Source organism: Paroedura picta, chromosome 3, assembly GCF_049243985.1.
Source record: "Paroedura picta isolate Pp20150507F chromosome 3, Ppicta_v3.0, whole genome shotgun sequence".
Taxonomy (NCBI): domain Eukaryota; kingdom Metazoa; phylum Chordata; class Lepidosauria; order Squamata; family Gekkonidae; genus Paroedura; species Paroedura picta.
In genome coordinates, this window is record NC_135371.1 from 36,340,191 (window position 1) to 36,354,092 (window position 13,902).

Sequence of the window (13,902 nt, forward strand, 5' to 3'; positions counted from 1 at the left end):
TAAACATGTATTGGGTGATATGATCATATGGTCATATGAACCCATGGCCAATGATGGGCCTGGAGGGGTGGGAAGGGAGGGTCCCTGTGGGTGGGCATGTACACAGCTATGCTTCCCAACCATATTCTGCATGATCATGCCACTTCTGGGGTTTCTCGAAGCCTGAAGAATGTTTCAGGGGTTTCTTGGTGGTAAAAAAGTTGAGAAAGGCTGTTCTTGCTAGTACATAATGCCTATATTCAGTTTAATATCCATGATTCCATAGAACTACCTTGTTTTGTAGAGCAGGAAAAAACTGAGCTGGGTATGTAAAACAAATTACTAACTTTGTGGGAGAGTTCTGGGCCTAATAGCTTGGCATATTAAGGCTGTGGACACTTTTGTTTTTTGTCTGCACATCCGTGTCTACATATAGCACCTAACCCAATTAAAGTGAGTTATTAATGGTGCAATCTTAACAAAATATTTGTGAGAGTAAGCCCCACTGGATAATTATGAGTGTTCTGTTTAGGTTTGCTCTCTAAAGTGACGTAATTATCAGCATTTTGATAAAGGCATACATAAATTGCATAACCTTGTTATGACATGGCAGATAAAATACGTTGTGAACATCATGGGATAGTGGAGCTGTACAGATGGATAACTGTTCTATAAATATCACTTCTGAACCTATGCGGACAAGTTCTTCAGAACTTTATGTAGAATTTTGTCTTATACTCGGAGAGTTCCATATTATTATGTAAATAAAAGTTGATGATAAAGATGGAGTCTCACTTTTTAACTTCCTTTGTTTTAAAACAGCATTTATGACCTAGCATTTAAGCCTGATGGAACTCAACTGATAATTGCTGCAGGAAACAGATTACTGGTATGTTGTTCTGACCCTCTCCCCCCCCCCCCCATTTTGTCTATAGGCATCGTAGCATGTATGGTAATATATCAAAAGAACTTTCATCCCTTCCCTGTTTAATGTCTAAAATAATGTCACTGTGGTAAATCTTGGCATCATAAAAAACCCTTACTTTTAATAATATATTTTGTTAAAGAGAGTATTCTTCCTGTTTATCTTTGATTGGAACACATAGATTGAGTTTAAAAAAGATGAAGAACCGTTTACAACAAATAGTCTTAATTTACCTTTTTGGAGTTGCATACATTTTATTTTCTCAGCTTGCCTGTTGTTTCTTGGTACAGATTTAAGTGCTTCTTCTTTTTTTTAAGGATTTGATTCTAGAAACTAAGCAAAACTTGTTCTTTTGTAGATGAGAGAATGCTTTCAAGATATTTTCCCCTCTCGATGGGCGGAGCTATGGCACTTAGATAGCTCGAATACTTCGAGCTCCTGTTCCACTGAGGGTCAATCGCTGCTGTGATTGACAGAATCGGGTTTTGGGTACGCAAACCCACCCACCATCAACTCAGGAATTCCTTGTGAATCTCTGGGGCCTCTCTGTTCCGCAGGGAAATTAATATTCCCTGGAACGCAAGCTCAGTGTGCACAGGGTCCAGTAAGTGCCGTTCGCCATTTTAAAACTTTCATCTTTCCTTACAACTCTGCAATCTACACAGCTCTTACTCTAATCTTCAAAGCTAATTGGATTCTCCTTGCAAGACTTTTGACTCATCACAACTCCGGAGTGAAAACAACTGGCAGACATCAGCTCGAGCCTACAAACAGTGAGTGGGGGTTTCCCCCGGCACCTTCTCTCCTGGAACAAACTCTCGGCGTGCAAAGCTGCTTTCTTTAACTTAAGCAAGCTAGAGAGACAGGAAGATAAGTGAGAGAAGGTAAAGAAAGGAGTTAAGGTAGCCAGAACATCCCCTCGCCACTGCTTATAAATCGGAGATTGAAAAAATAGATACAAGAATCTCGCGAGAGCTGCTTGCCAGAACGAGAACTGGCTCGGAAAAGCTTCAACAGGTCATTAAAGCGACGGACGACAGCTGGTTAGACATTACTTTAATATCAAAATAGACTGTTGCTCTTCGTTTGGACACCGTAGGACCTCTACTGGTTATATGCAAAATTGCCTACAAAATGTCCATGCTAAAGAGATTTGCTTATCTACTGGAACTACAGACAGAAGACCTGAAAGCACATATAGATGGCTTGCTTAAAGATATGCTCAAGGAGTTCAAGGGTGGTAAGGAAGAAATCTCTAACAGGAATGATAAATCAATAACAGTGGCTGATGATAGCTCTAAACAAGGTGAAGATATGCTCAAGGAGTTCAAGGGCGGCAAGGAAGAAGTCTCCAACAGGAATGATGAATCAATAACAGTGGCTGATGATAGCTCTAAACAAGGTGGAAAATTACCAGTAGAAGAGAAATTGGAAACTATGGAGATGGAAAAGGGGATGCCGGAGCTTTGCAGCCTAGATAAGGACTCCCTACCCAAGAAGACATACAGCCACTCCAAAGCAACAGTATACAAGAACCAATCAAAAGATATATGGATCTGCTGTGAAAGTAATCGACTGAAAGGAGCTTCTTGGGAAAAAAACTGTACCAATATTGGAGCCCAGGAGGTACAACTGTTTCAAGATTCACCGATGTATACTCCGAGGGAAAGACTACAACTCCACTCGAACATGGGTCAGTGGGAACAACAAGATGCGGCAGGCCTCGATATGAGACCCCCTTAAGCCTCCTCCTGCTTTCTTCAGTATAGGCAAGCTGAATTTGAATTAACATATCTCTGTAGTGACTCTCAGCTTAAACTTAAAGCATAACTAACAGGAGGCAGCTAACTGAGGAGGTGTAAATGTAACTAACGAATACCTTATTTTACAAACTAATGAAGACTCTATCTTATCATTTTTTGTATTTAATAATGTACACTTATATAGCTTACAACCTTAACAACCTATACATATATATATATTTCTTTTTCCATACAATTAAGTAGGCTTTTATTCTTTTGTTTTCTTTTCCCTAGTGGAAATGAGGATGGCTCTGAGACCACGTTAAGTACAAATTGTTCATGATTGTTAAAAGTGTTAAAAACTATGCAAACAAATGTTGAAACTTCTCTTTTTAAATGTGGTGGAAAGGTGAAAAAGTTTATAAGCTTTGGGTAAAAGTCTATAATATTGTAGCCATGTGGAGTCTTATAATTTAAATGAAGAGAAGAGGCTTGTCAAGAACAATGGGGCTCTTATCTGATCTACCCAAGAAAATAAGTTAAAAGGGGATTGAAACGGGGTATCAAGTGTGTCAAACGAAGAGCATAATCTTTTTCTTTCTGTATCAATAATGTAGATTATTTGCATTGTATTATCGTTAAATATTACAAAAGGGGATTGAAACGGGGGACTAAATGTATCAAATGAAGAGCATAACCTTTCTTTTTCTGTATTAACAATGTAGATTGCCTGTATTTTATTATCTTTAATCTTGGAAAACAAAAATAAAAATCTTATTAAAAAAAAAAAAGATATTTTCCCCTCATTCTTTATGAGAGATTGTGTGAAGAATAGTACAAATGGCATGCTGGAATCCTAAACATGTAAACCTGGATGCAAGTGCCATTGAAAAAAAATCAGTTTCTTTTTTTAACTATTATTTACTTTGCTTATCCCCTGCCTTCCTCTCCAGTTGGGACTTAAAGCAGCATATGTCATTCTCCTGACCTCTGTTTAAACCACACAACAACCCTGGGAGATAGAGTGAAATTGTGTGATTGACCCAAGATCGCCCAGTAAGCTTCCATGGCAGAGTGGCAATTAAAACCAGGGGCTCCCAGATCCTACCTTCACACTCTAACCATTTCATTCCCCAGCAGCAGGAGTGTTGTGCTTGAATATATTTATGAGTTTTTATAATGTTAACTTAATGTTACTGATTTGTTCACTGAAGTCTTACTGTCTGCTTTTTTTTATTTACTTGTACAGGTGTATGATACAGATGGAACATTAATACAGCCTCTTAAGGGACATAAGGAGACGGTATACTGTGTGGCTTATGCAAAGGATGGTAATTGGAATTTACTAAATTTCTTTGGCTTGTCAGTATTTGATGCAGGGCTCATGTTTCACAGCATGAGTTTCCAAATAGGTCTAGTATTATGCATTTATGTACAGCCTAATCTTTCTAAATATCGAAGAAGAAATGATTAACAGTATTAACAACAGATCACAGTAGAGCTTCAAGTATTGTCAGAAGATGGGAAACCATTTTGCAGACATGAGAGTTCTGCTTATTGCTAACCTAACAGCGTTCAGCAAAAAGCATTTTTCTGTTTCTGCATTCTTGAGATTAATATATATATTAGTAATAAAACTATTTCCTTACTCATGGGGGCTTCCACATTTCTTAGGGAAGCGTTTTGCTTCGGGGTCTGCAGACAAAACTGTAATCATCTGGACGTCAAAGTTAGAAGGCATCCTGAAGTACACGTAAGCAAATGCCTCATGTTTTACCAATACCAATTTTACATAAGCTGTATGTGTCGAACAATCACTTTTAACAATTAGTAAGAATGTATATGAACTTTGTTTTGACGAATTCAACTTGTGGCAGTGTGGTAAGGATCATAGAATCATAGAGTTGGAAGGGACCTCATGGGTCATCTAGTCCAACCCCCTGCACTGTGCAGGACACTCACAACCGTATCACTCATCCAATGTGACCTGCCACCCCCTTAAGGCTTCACAGAATCAGTCTCTCCGTTAGATGGCTATCCAGCCTCTGTTAAAAAATTTCCAAAGATGGAGAACCCACTACCTCCTGAGGAAGCCTGTTCCACTGAGAAACTGCTCTGTCAGGATGTTATTAAATTGCTCTAACTGTCAGGATGTTATTAAAGCAATGTCTGAAGTTCCTCATTGATTCAGTCTGCTGCTTTGCTAAGTGTTTTGGTTCAGTTTTGTCTTTTGATGTATTCTAGGCACAATGATTCCATACAATGTGTCTCATACAACCCAGTTACGCACCAGCTGGCATCTTGCTCCTCCAGTGATTTTGGTATGTCTTCCATCTTTGATTTCTTAAGGTTCAGTTCTGTGACTTGCCATACCAATCAGGAAGAGTATGATCCTGGCATCAGGTTCCTGAGACAGTAAGATCGGGTCCTCCCCCATGCTTGTACAATCTGGACCATCGCCCCCAGACTTACATCAGATGGACACAGCCAGGAATAGAAGGAATCGGAGGAATAGGGGTTTAGGATTATCTGACCTCCATCTTTTGGATTAATGTTTGTTTTTCTGTTTTATCTGGTTTTTAGCTTGTATTTATGAGGTTATGTTCTTAACATTGTAAGCTGCCATGAACAAGCTTGTCTGGGAACAGTGGGATAAAAATTTAATAAATAATGATAATAATAATGATAATAATGATGATAATAATAATAATGTATAGAAACAGATAATGGATGTGATAAAGAAAGGAGAATGGAGTAGTGAAGATTTTGCTATTCTTTAGAAATTGTTATCTTTCACATCACTTTGCAAAATGTAAATGCTCAGTAAACTAATGAAATTGGTTGGCCTCATCTCACTACAGTTTTGTTGCATTTTTAAGGTCTGTGGTCTCCGGAGCAGAAGTCAGTCTCCAAACATAAAGCAAGTAGTAAGATCACCTGTTGTAGGTATGTAAATGTACCACTGAAATATAACAGTTTTATTTTTGCAAATTATAAATATTTATTATTTTATGAAATGCATTTGAATCCCCTTTCCATACCAGTGTCTGAACATTGAAAAGCACAGTAAAATTGCAAACTCATATGTAAGTGCAATAGCATAGGCCAATTATACAGCAGTAAAAAAGTGGCCGCTGTTATGAGTTTGTAGATCATGAAATGGAATCCAAATTAGAGCAAAAGATACTGTTCTGGCTGTGTAGTAGCACTTCCATTAGCTGAGGAGGACTGCAGCTTCTAATTGATTCTTCCCTATTGCAGACTCTGCCACCTAGGTATTTCTTAGGGTCCTTTGACATTCCTCCACAAGAAGTAGAATTTGGGGGACATGGTCAGTTTTCTGAAACAAGAAGGGGGGGGGAGGTGAGAAAGTCCCATTCTGCAAGATTCTTCTGCCTGTGATGACCTGGATCCTGCCGTCTGTCAGGAATTTGTAGAATCCCTCCCCACCCACCCTGGATAAGAATTCAGCCTTTTATGGAAGACTTGCAGGAATTGTTGACTAGATTAAACAAACATCTTCCTTGTGCCACTACTCCATATAGCACAGTTTTGCAGGACCTGCAAAACAGAGCTCTTCTGCTAAGCTTTTGGTTGGGGCCAGTGAGCTGATAACGTCTGCTGGGCCCCCCAGAATTCCTCCCCACCAGATACGCCCACTAGATCCCTCACAAGACAATTGCCAGGCTGGCCAATCAGCCAAGCAACAGTTGACGGTAAATGGTTATATACTTAACGGTTTAAACATTTAATAATGTTGATACAATTTACTAAGTTGAAATAAACATTTATGAACTACATATGTCTGTGTGATAAACAGCAGTGTGAAAAGAATGGCTCTCCACCCGCCCTTTCTTGGAGTCTTTTATGCCCTTCTTCAGGTGGAACATTCCATTCCAGTAGGCCTGTATAGGCAAGATGATGTACATTTTCTCCCAGCCTGCTGTATAATGCTGGTTTTCCTTCCCCCCTCCCATCTTTTACAGTTGGACAAATGATGGACAGTACCTTGCTTTGGGGATGTTCAATGGTGTCGTTAGTATAAGAAATAAAAATGGTGAAGAGAAAGTAAAAATTGAACGGCCAGGTGGCTCTTTATCTCCAATATGGTCTATTTGCTGGAACCCATCAAGGTAAACATCTTTTAGTTTCTAGACAACATGTGCCATTACAGACATTAGGAGGCCTCTAAAGTCTTTATTGGCATCAGTAGGTGCTTTTGTATCCTGCTGTGTACACTTCTAAGGCTTGTATCCTTGATTTTCTGCTCAGTTTAGCAAATCTGGATTTAATTCCTGAGAGCAGATGCCTTTCCTCTAGATTGGCAGCCATGAAAGAAGCAGAAGAAGGAAGCCTATTTTTCGCTTATTAACTCCCATATTTGTGCATATGTGTGAAAGGGAATAATCTTGGTGTTTCTAACGGGTTAATAATGAAAATACCTTTATGTTCCTAAGAGATATGACTGAATAGCTGAGGTGTCCAAAATTGCTTTTAGCATTACCTTGTATCCTTTGTGCATTTTCTGAGAATTAGCAAAGCATGAAAGACTTTCTTTTTCACATAGGGAAGGCAGATTTTTTTTATACATCTGGTCAAGTGCATGTCTCAGTGTGGCTGATTACATTGAAAGCATAGGAATGATTGCTCACAACTGATCATGGAGCTCTTTCATGTTCACTGAAATATCCAAACATTTGATCCAGAAAGTTAATCTTTTGAGATGCTGTAGGACATTTGATATCTTAACTGTTTCATAGCGTATCATCTGCTTTAAAAGATGTCAAAGTGGTCAATTTTTGTAGTTCACTAATTGAGATGGAATACTGTAGTGATGTATTTTTCTAGTAGCTGGGCTACATATAGTACAGACATTTATCTAGCTCCTATTTTATAGAATTATACTTTCTCCAACAGTTCCCATGCCCCTATATTGTCGCCTTTTTTGGTGTCTCTACTGGTGTCTAATGCTGATTTCATTTTAGCTTAAAACAAAAAAAAATTAGGATATGAAAGGAACTTGAAACACTGAGTTAATACTTATATTTTACTATCAATACATTTTGAAATTCCCAAGGAATAGGGGTATTGGTGACTAGAATCATGACTATTCATGCCCAAATAGAAAGAGAAGTTCTCCAGTGTTTGTGAGACTCTTAATAAAATGCTTTGGAGCCTTTTGGTTGAATTGCAAAGGCTGGGGGAGAGCAATAATATTTAATTAAAAGGAAATCCAAAATATCCCACCTAAAATAAATGAACGTTACTGAAAGACATAATGCTAAAACGTTAAGCTCTTTATCAACTTAACTGGAAAGTCATCCCAATGATCATGCAATACTTCTGAAAGATGTTTGAGCTTCGATGACTTTCTGTGGCAATAGAACTAATGTAGTTTATTAGATAGCTGCCAAAAGTGCCTCTATGTTTACCTATATTTCTTCACAGAAATGTCAGGGTGTACTCTTAGTTAATCCCAGAGATGAGGAAGTCTTGTAGATACATAGGGATGTGCAGTTAGATAACAACCAACTGAAACCTGATCCAAATTGAACTATTACCACTGTGACTAAGGCATATCCATTATTCTGGTGCTTGCCTGCCTGTCTGGCTTAGAGTCCAAGAAAGTGAAAGAAGTAGGTGAGAGTAACAGTGTAGTTTCCAGTTAACAGAGCTGCAAATAAGTCTTACTACCATAATGGATTGCACTGAGAGATCTGTGTTTCCAGAGTGGTGGTTATATTTGTCAGTGGCCTGCAAGGAGGGCTTAGAGTTGATTCTGAGTAAGCATAGTTAATCTTCTATTCTCTCTTGGGTTACTCCAGCTAGGGGCAGGGCTTGCACATGCTGGTGTACAGGCAGGCAGGGCTGCAGACTGGAGTTGGGGGTGCAATGGAAAGCAAATGCATTTAATAAACATACCATGTGTAAAGCAACATCTGCCTCTAGCCAAACATTTCCTTGTGTATGCAGTTTGAGGAGTGGCAGTTGACATTTTTGTGTTATTCTTTGTCAACTTTAACCTGCTATATTCCAAAGACCAACTTTTCCTCCCTAAGCCTTACAAATAAACACTAGAAAAAGCACCACCTTTTGTAACCTCATGGACAAAGAACAAATGTATTTATCTGCACAAAGTCTTTTAATGCTCAAAATGTTAATCTCTGACTAAAGTGTTTTGAAATCCAAGTTCTGTTGTAGTAATAGGAAATGTGAATGATCAATTGGTATTTACAGTCGATGGGAGAATCTCTGGACTGCTAGAGAAAATGAAGAAGAGGAGGAGTCAGTTCATAACTGCTTAGAGGAGATACCAGTTCTGAAGTCCGTCACGTGCAGTAGTCAGGGTAGTGAGGCAGAAGAAGAAGAGCATGAGGAAGAAGAGAGCCCTAGGGATGCCAGCTCGTGAGTGAAACCTCCAGGAAATAAAGCTATATTCTCTCAGAATTAATATATATTTCAGCACTCTGTCAGTGTTTCTCAAACTGCGGTCCGGGGGCTTCTAGAGATCTAGAGGGTTACTCCAGGGGGTCCCTGAATCCTTTTGCAGATGACCAAGGTGAGCCTGCCCTCATACCCATCTGGCTACCATAAGAACAGTCCTCTCTGTTTTCTAGGAATGGGATTGGTGCCTTTCTGCCTTGAGGGGACAGAATCTTTCCCTCTCTTTTTGAAGGATGAAGGCTTACTGAGCTGCTGACACCTAACTTCCAGATCACCTCAGTGGGACTAGTCAGAAAATAGGCTGATTTAGTTTCTAGGTATCAGTAACTTCAGCCTAGAAACTAATTGGTTGGATAGCACCAATGAGGCATTGTTCAAGCCCTAATGTGGTTATGTTAGTTTTTTCTGATATGAAATTGAACTGATTTTCATTCTGATTTCTCATGCAAAAATTTCATCAAAAAGAAGGCAGCACTCTGACCACAGGCAATTATAGCCTATGGTGGTTTTCAGTTGAACACTGAAAGTTCAAGTTTTGAATGATGCTGGCCTATTTGTATTTCTGTGAACAGCTCTGAAAGTTTTTTCCCCCCAAGGTTCCTGCCTACCCTGTTCAGCTGACCTTTGTAGCAAAGTTATTAACTAAGAATGATATTTCTTGCTTATTCTGTTGAAAAGTCTTTTTCCAGAAAGGGGTGAAATTAATTAGAACTTGGGTCAAGGTCTTCTGTGTTATGGCCCAGTTTGACATCTGTACTTTGAAAAGGGTTTTTTTTTGTTTGTGGAATATGCTAGTAGAGGAGGAGGGAAGGGGTTAGGGGGTCCATGAACATTTAAAAAACATAATAGGGGTCCTTAGTTTGCTGAAGTTTGAGAACTGCTGCCCTAGATTGCTTACTTCATCGCTAATTTGTATTACCATCCCAAGGAAGCATGTCTGACCTCAACCAGGGTGAGATTTTTCTCTATCCTGGCCCCTACCTGGTGGAATGAGCTCCCAGAAGAGATCAGGGCCTGGCAGAGCTAACACAGTTCTGCAGGGCCTGCAAAATGGAGCTCTTCCGCCAGGCATTTAGTTGAGGTCAGCTGAATCAATAACATCTACTGGGCCCCCAGTACCCCCCAGACAGACAGGCCCATCAAGCACTTTATAGGGCAATCCTGAACTGACCATCCTGTGGGACCACAGTTGACATTTTAATGTTGTTACCAAACCTTGATGTTTAACACTATGTGTTCATAAAGCTTCAAAAATCTATTTAGCAAATTAAGCAGTGTTGATGCAGCTTGGTTTGGCCCTAGTGGGATGACATTCTGGTGGCCTAACAACACTGGTTAGTACACAGAGTTAAATGCATTATTTTTTTTTAATGAATAAAATAATATTTGTGTTGTCTGAGGAACTCTTTTGTGTTCCAGGGAGTTTTCTGAAAGAAAAGGAATACAGGCTAACCCTGGTATTAATTTCTTCAGCTAATTGGGTACAGACAACTTATTACTCCAGTTGATCTAAATACAGTACTGTTAATGAAGTACAGTTAATGAAATACTTTTTAATTAACAATACTATATTATAACTATCAGAATTCTGAGAGGGATTGCTCTGTAGATTGTAGGATGAGAGGTATACTTAAGATTTTACAATGCATTTTATTATGATTTGTGGGCTTGTGGAGGGGAGATAAGTATAAAGTTCATGAAAATATTTTATACAAAGCAGGATGGAAATCTGATAGACGATAGAACTGCAAAGAAATCTTAGTCAGTTGGACAGAATGTGCTATAGGGAAAAGGGATAGATCTTCCTCTTATGTCATGGAGGGATTATGTATCTCTGAAGAAGAATTTGAGTTGTGAACACTTGCTATGTAGTAGTAGTAGTGGGTGACTGAAGATAGGCCACATTTCATACTTGGCCATGCATTTTCCATAGATTGGTGAAATTACACCCATTTTCTGTGGACCTGGTAAAATTTCACCCATGTTTTCTGTAATGGGACCATGCTGGATCGAGTTTATCTGCTGTTTCAAGTTTTGTATCTGTTTTCCAATCAAACTGCAGCCTCTGAAAAATCTAGAACAAAACATTGAGGAACCTTTTGAAGGTTCAGGAACACTACATCTTCTTTCAGAAAATATTTTGCTGTAAATCTCTAGTGAGCACAAGTCAAATTTGATGCATCCCGTGAAATCTTGGTGATAATATTGCGACTGATATATGTCATCGTAGTAGAGACAATTCCAACGGCGATCTGGTGCTTATCTTCTTAGAATTGTTTGCTACATTTCTTAATTGGCTTCTCCTTTTGTGCTTGGTAGAGATGAACACAATGACATCTTAGCTGTGGCAGATTGGGGACAAAGACTTTCCTTTTATCAGCTCAGTAGCAAGCAAGTAAGTTCAGTGGTGGGAAGTACACCTGTTTCTTTTCCTGTCTTTAGGGAAATGTTGAGTTGACTTTTGAAAGTTCTCCTTATCCAGTCCTCAAGTCTCAAAAACAGACCTATTTTATTAATCTTTTATAGTATTTATCTACTCAATTTATGCCACAGTGTACGACATTCTCCTTTCCATTTTATCCTTACAATAACATTTGTTTGTTTGTTTGTTTATTGTGGGTTTCACTGAGAGTATACGACTGGCACAGAATTTACCTTCAAACATGTATGGAAGAGTTCAAGGAGTTCATGGTTGTGATTTGGAAATTTCTGAGGAGATAAGGATTGTCCCCTTGATCCTTAGTCCATTCAAACCAGGCTGTTTCTCTCATACAGTTTACAGTAACTTTACAACTGCATTGAGTTTTTCTGCCTGCCAATTTTCCAGTCTGCTACTGGTTGGGATAATCCTCCACTGGCTTGAGGAACAGAAATGGCAGAAGACTAATCAGGTGTTGCTGGGCCTCAGCAGTGAGCAGTTGGCCTACAGACATTAATTGTGGGAAGAAAGTTCTGGTAGATCAAGCATAACTCTCTGACACATCAAATATAAGAACACTTAGGTGGTTACGGTGTAATTTCTAAATATTTTATCAATTTTTCCTTATTTAATTTTTTTCCTACCCTATCCTTATAGATTGGAAAGGATAGAGTCCTGAACTTTGACCCTTGCTGTGTTAGCTATTTCTCAAAAGGAGAATACATCTTACTTGGAGGCTCAGACAAACAAGTTTCTCTATATACAAAGGATGGGGTACGCCTTGGCACCATAGGAGAACAGAGCAGCTGGGTGTGGACGTGTAAAGCTAAGCCGGATTCCAATTATGTGGTAATTATGTAAAGGTGTTTTGTATATGCAGCCTGTTCTACCTCAGGTCTATGATTCTGTTGCCCCAAGGATAGAAGAACTCAAATGTTGAGTTTAAGCCAAAATCCCACCTACTGATAACACTACAAAACCATTGATGCAGGAATGAGTTCTCATAGTTTTAAGAGCAGCACATGTAGAGACCAGTTGAGCAAGGAGCTGCAAGTAGTTAATGGATTTCTGGTTGTGCAGAAGAAGAGTTGGTTCTTATATGCTGCTTTTCTCTACCAGAAGGAGTATCAAAGTGGCTTACAATCGCCTAGTCATGTCAATATTTAAAGCAAGGTGTGAATTTTAGGGTTTAGGGAGATATATCATTCCTGTAGAACTGAGTTGTGTGGCAGTGGCAGGGTAGGTCCCATGTCTTGCTTTTCCTTTCAGTCTGCTGGTGACTGTTACATGGCTCCAAGTACCCTTCCCACTGTGGGACTGATCTTGGTGCTCACACTTCGAGCACTGCCATGGATGGCTTCCCTCCCCTTCAACTTCTGATCCTTTATAGCAGTGGTCCCCAACCTTTCTGAGGTTGGGGACCGGCAGGGCATCGGGGCGCGGCCCGCGGGCGACGCCCACGCATCGCCCGCGCCCGCGCATCGGGCCGCGCCCATGCATCAGGCCGCACCCGCGGGACGCACCCGCGCATCGGGCCGCGCCCGCATGGGCGCGGCCGGCCCTGATTCCCTCTCCCTGCCCTCCCGCAGTAAGAAGCTTCCCGGGCCACAAGCTTGCGGCCTGGGAAGTTTTTTACTGCGGGGGGGCTGGGAGAGGGAGCCGGGCCGCGACCCGCAGGTTGGGGACCACTGCTTTATAGCCTTCAGTCAAAGTTGCCCGTTGATGTGTCTCTTCTGTCCTTAATTTCACCTACATTCCACAACATATTTAGCACTTGAGCCATGTAATCATCTGGTCAGAACCATTGCAAAATGCATTATTTGTGATATATAAATATGTAGGGTCTATCTTGCAAATAGTTTGAGACTATATATTAGGTCTGCATTGTGAAGATAGCAGTGAAAGAATAATCTAGCGTTTAAGATTAACTCCATGCATTGATTCCTAGGACCATTTCTTTGACTGCGGAATGCTAATTGGAAATTTAGCTGACAGGTACATTAAAGCATATAATAGCAGAATTTAAATAACTAATATGTTGCTTACTTTTCCCCCTTCTCCTTTCTCCTGTTGAGACTGACAGTATGTAGGAAAAACAGAGTTCAGTCATTTTAATTGGTACATATATTTAATGAAAGGTCATATAATGTCAGGCTGTTACCCCCTTTTCTCTGCTTTTGGCACGTTACAGTGCAGGTGCCCAAATGATATTTTCCTAATCTTTTGTTGTTGTTGACTTTTCTGCAGGCAGTAGGGAGCCAAGATGGGACCATTTCATTTTATCAGCTGATTTTCAGCACAGTCCATGGCCTGTATAAGGATCGCTATGCTTTCAGGGATAGCATGACTGATGTTATTGTCCAGCACCTGATCACCGAGCAAAAAGGTGGCAG

The 13,902-nt window shown here is 39.9% G+C and overlaps 1 protein-coding gene across 4 annotated transcripts in view; it reads left to right on the forward strand.

The window, feature by feature from the left end:
* The window catches only part of IFT122 (intraflagellar transport 122), a 71,830-nt gene that overhangs the window by 801 nt on the left and 57,127 nt on the right, over window positions 1-13,902 (forward strand). For 2 of the 4 annotated variants that reach the window (XM_077325295.1, XM_077325296.1), the window contains exons 2-11: window positions 802-868; window positions 3,896-3,977; window positions 4,321-4,399; window positions 4,891-4,967; window positions 5,526-5,592; window positions 6,633-6,779; window positions 8,884-9,051; window positions 11,410-11,485; window positions 12,167-12,358; window positions 13,757-13,895. In XM_077325295.1, the coding sequence (XP_077181410.1) occupies window positions 802-868; window positions 3,896-3,977; window positions 4,321-4,399; window positions 4,891-4,967; window positions 5,526-5,592; window positions 6,633-6,779; window positions 8,884-9,051; window positions 11,410-11,485; window positions 12,167-12,358; window positions 13,757-13,895 (1,094 nt within the window). The remainder of the gene's footprint in view (window positions 1-801; window positions 869-3,895; window positions 3,978-4,320; window positions 4,400-4,890; window positions 4,968-5,525; window positions 5,593-6,632; window positions 6,780-8,883; window positions 9,052-11,409; window positions 11,486-12,166; window positions 12,359-13,756; window positions 13,896-13,902) is intronic. The other 2 variants (XM_077325298.1, XM_077325299.1) reach the window with 1 other exon arrangement.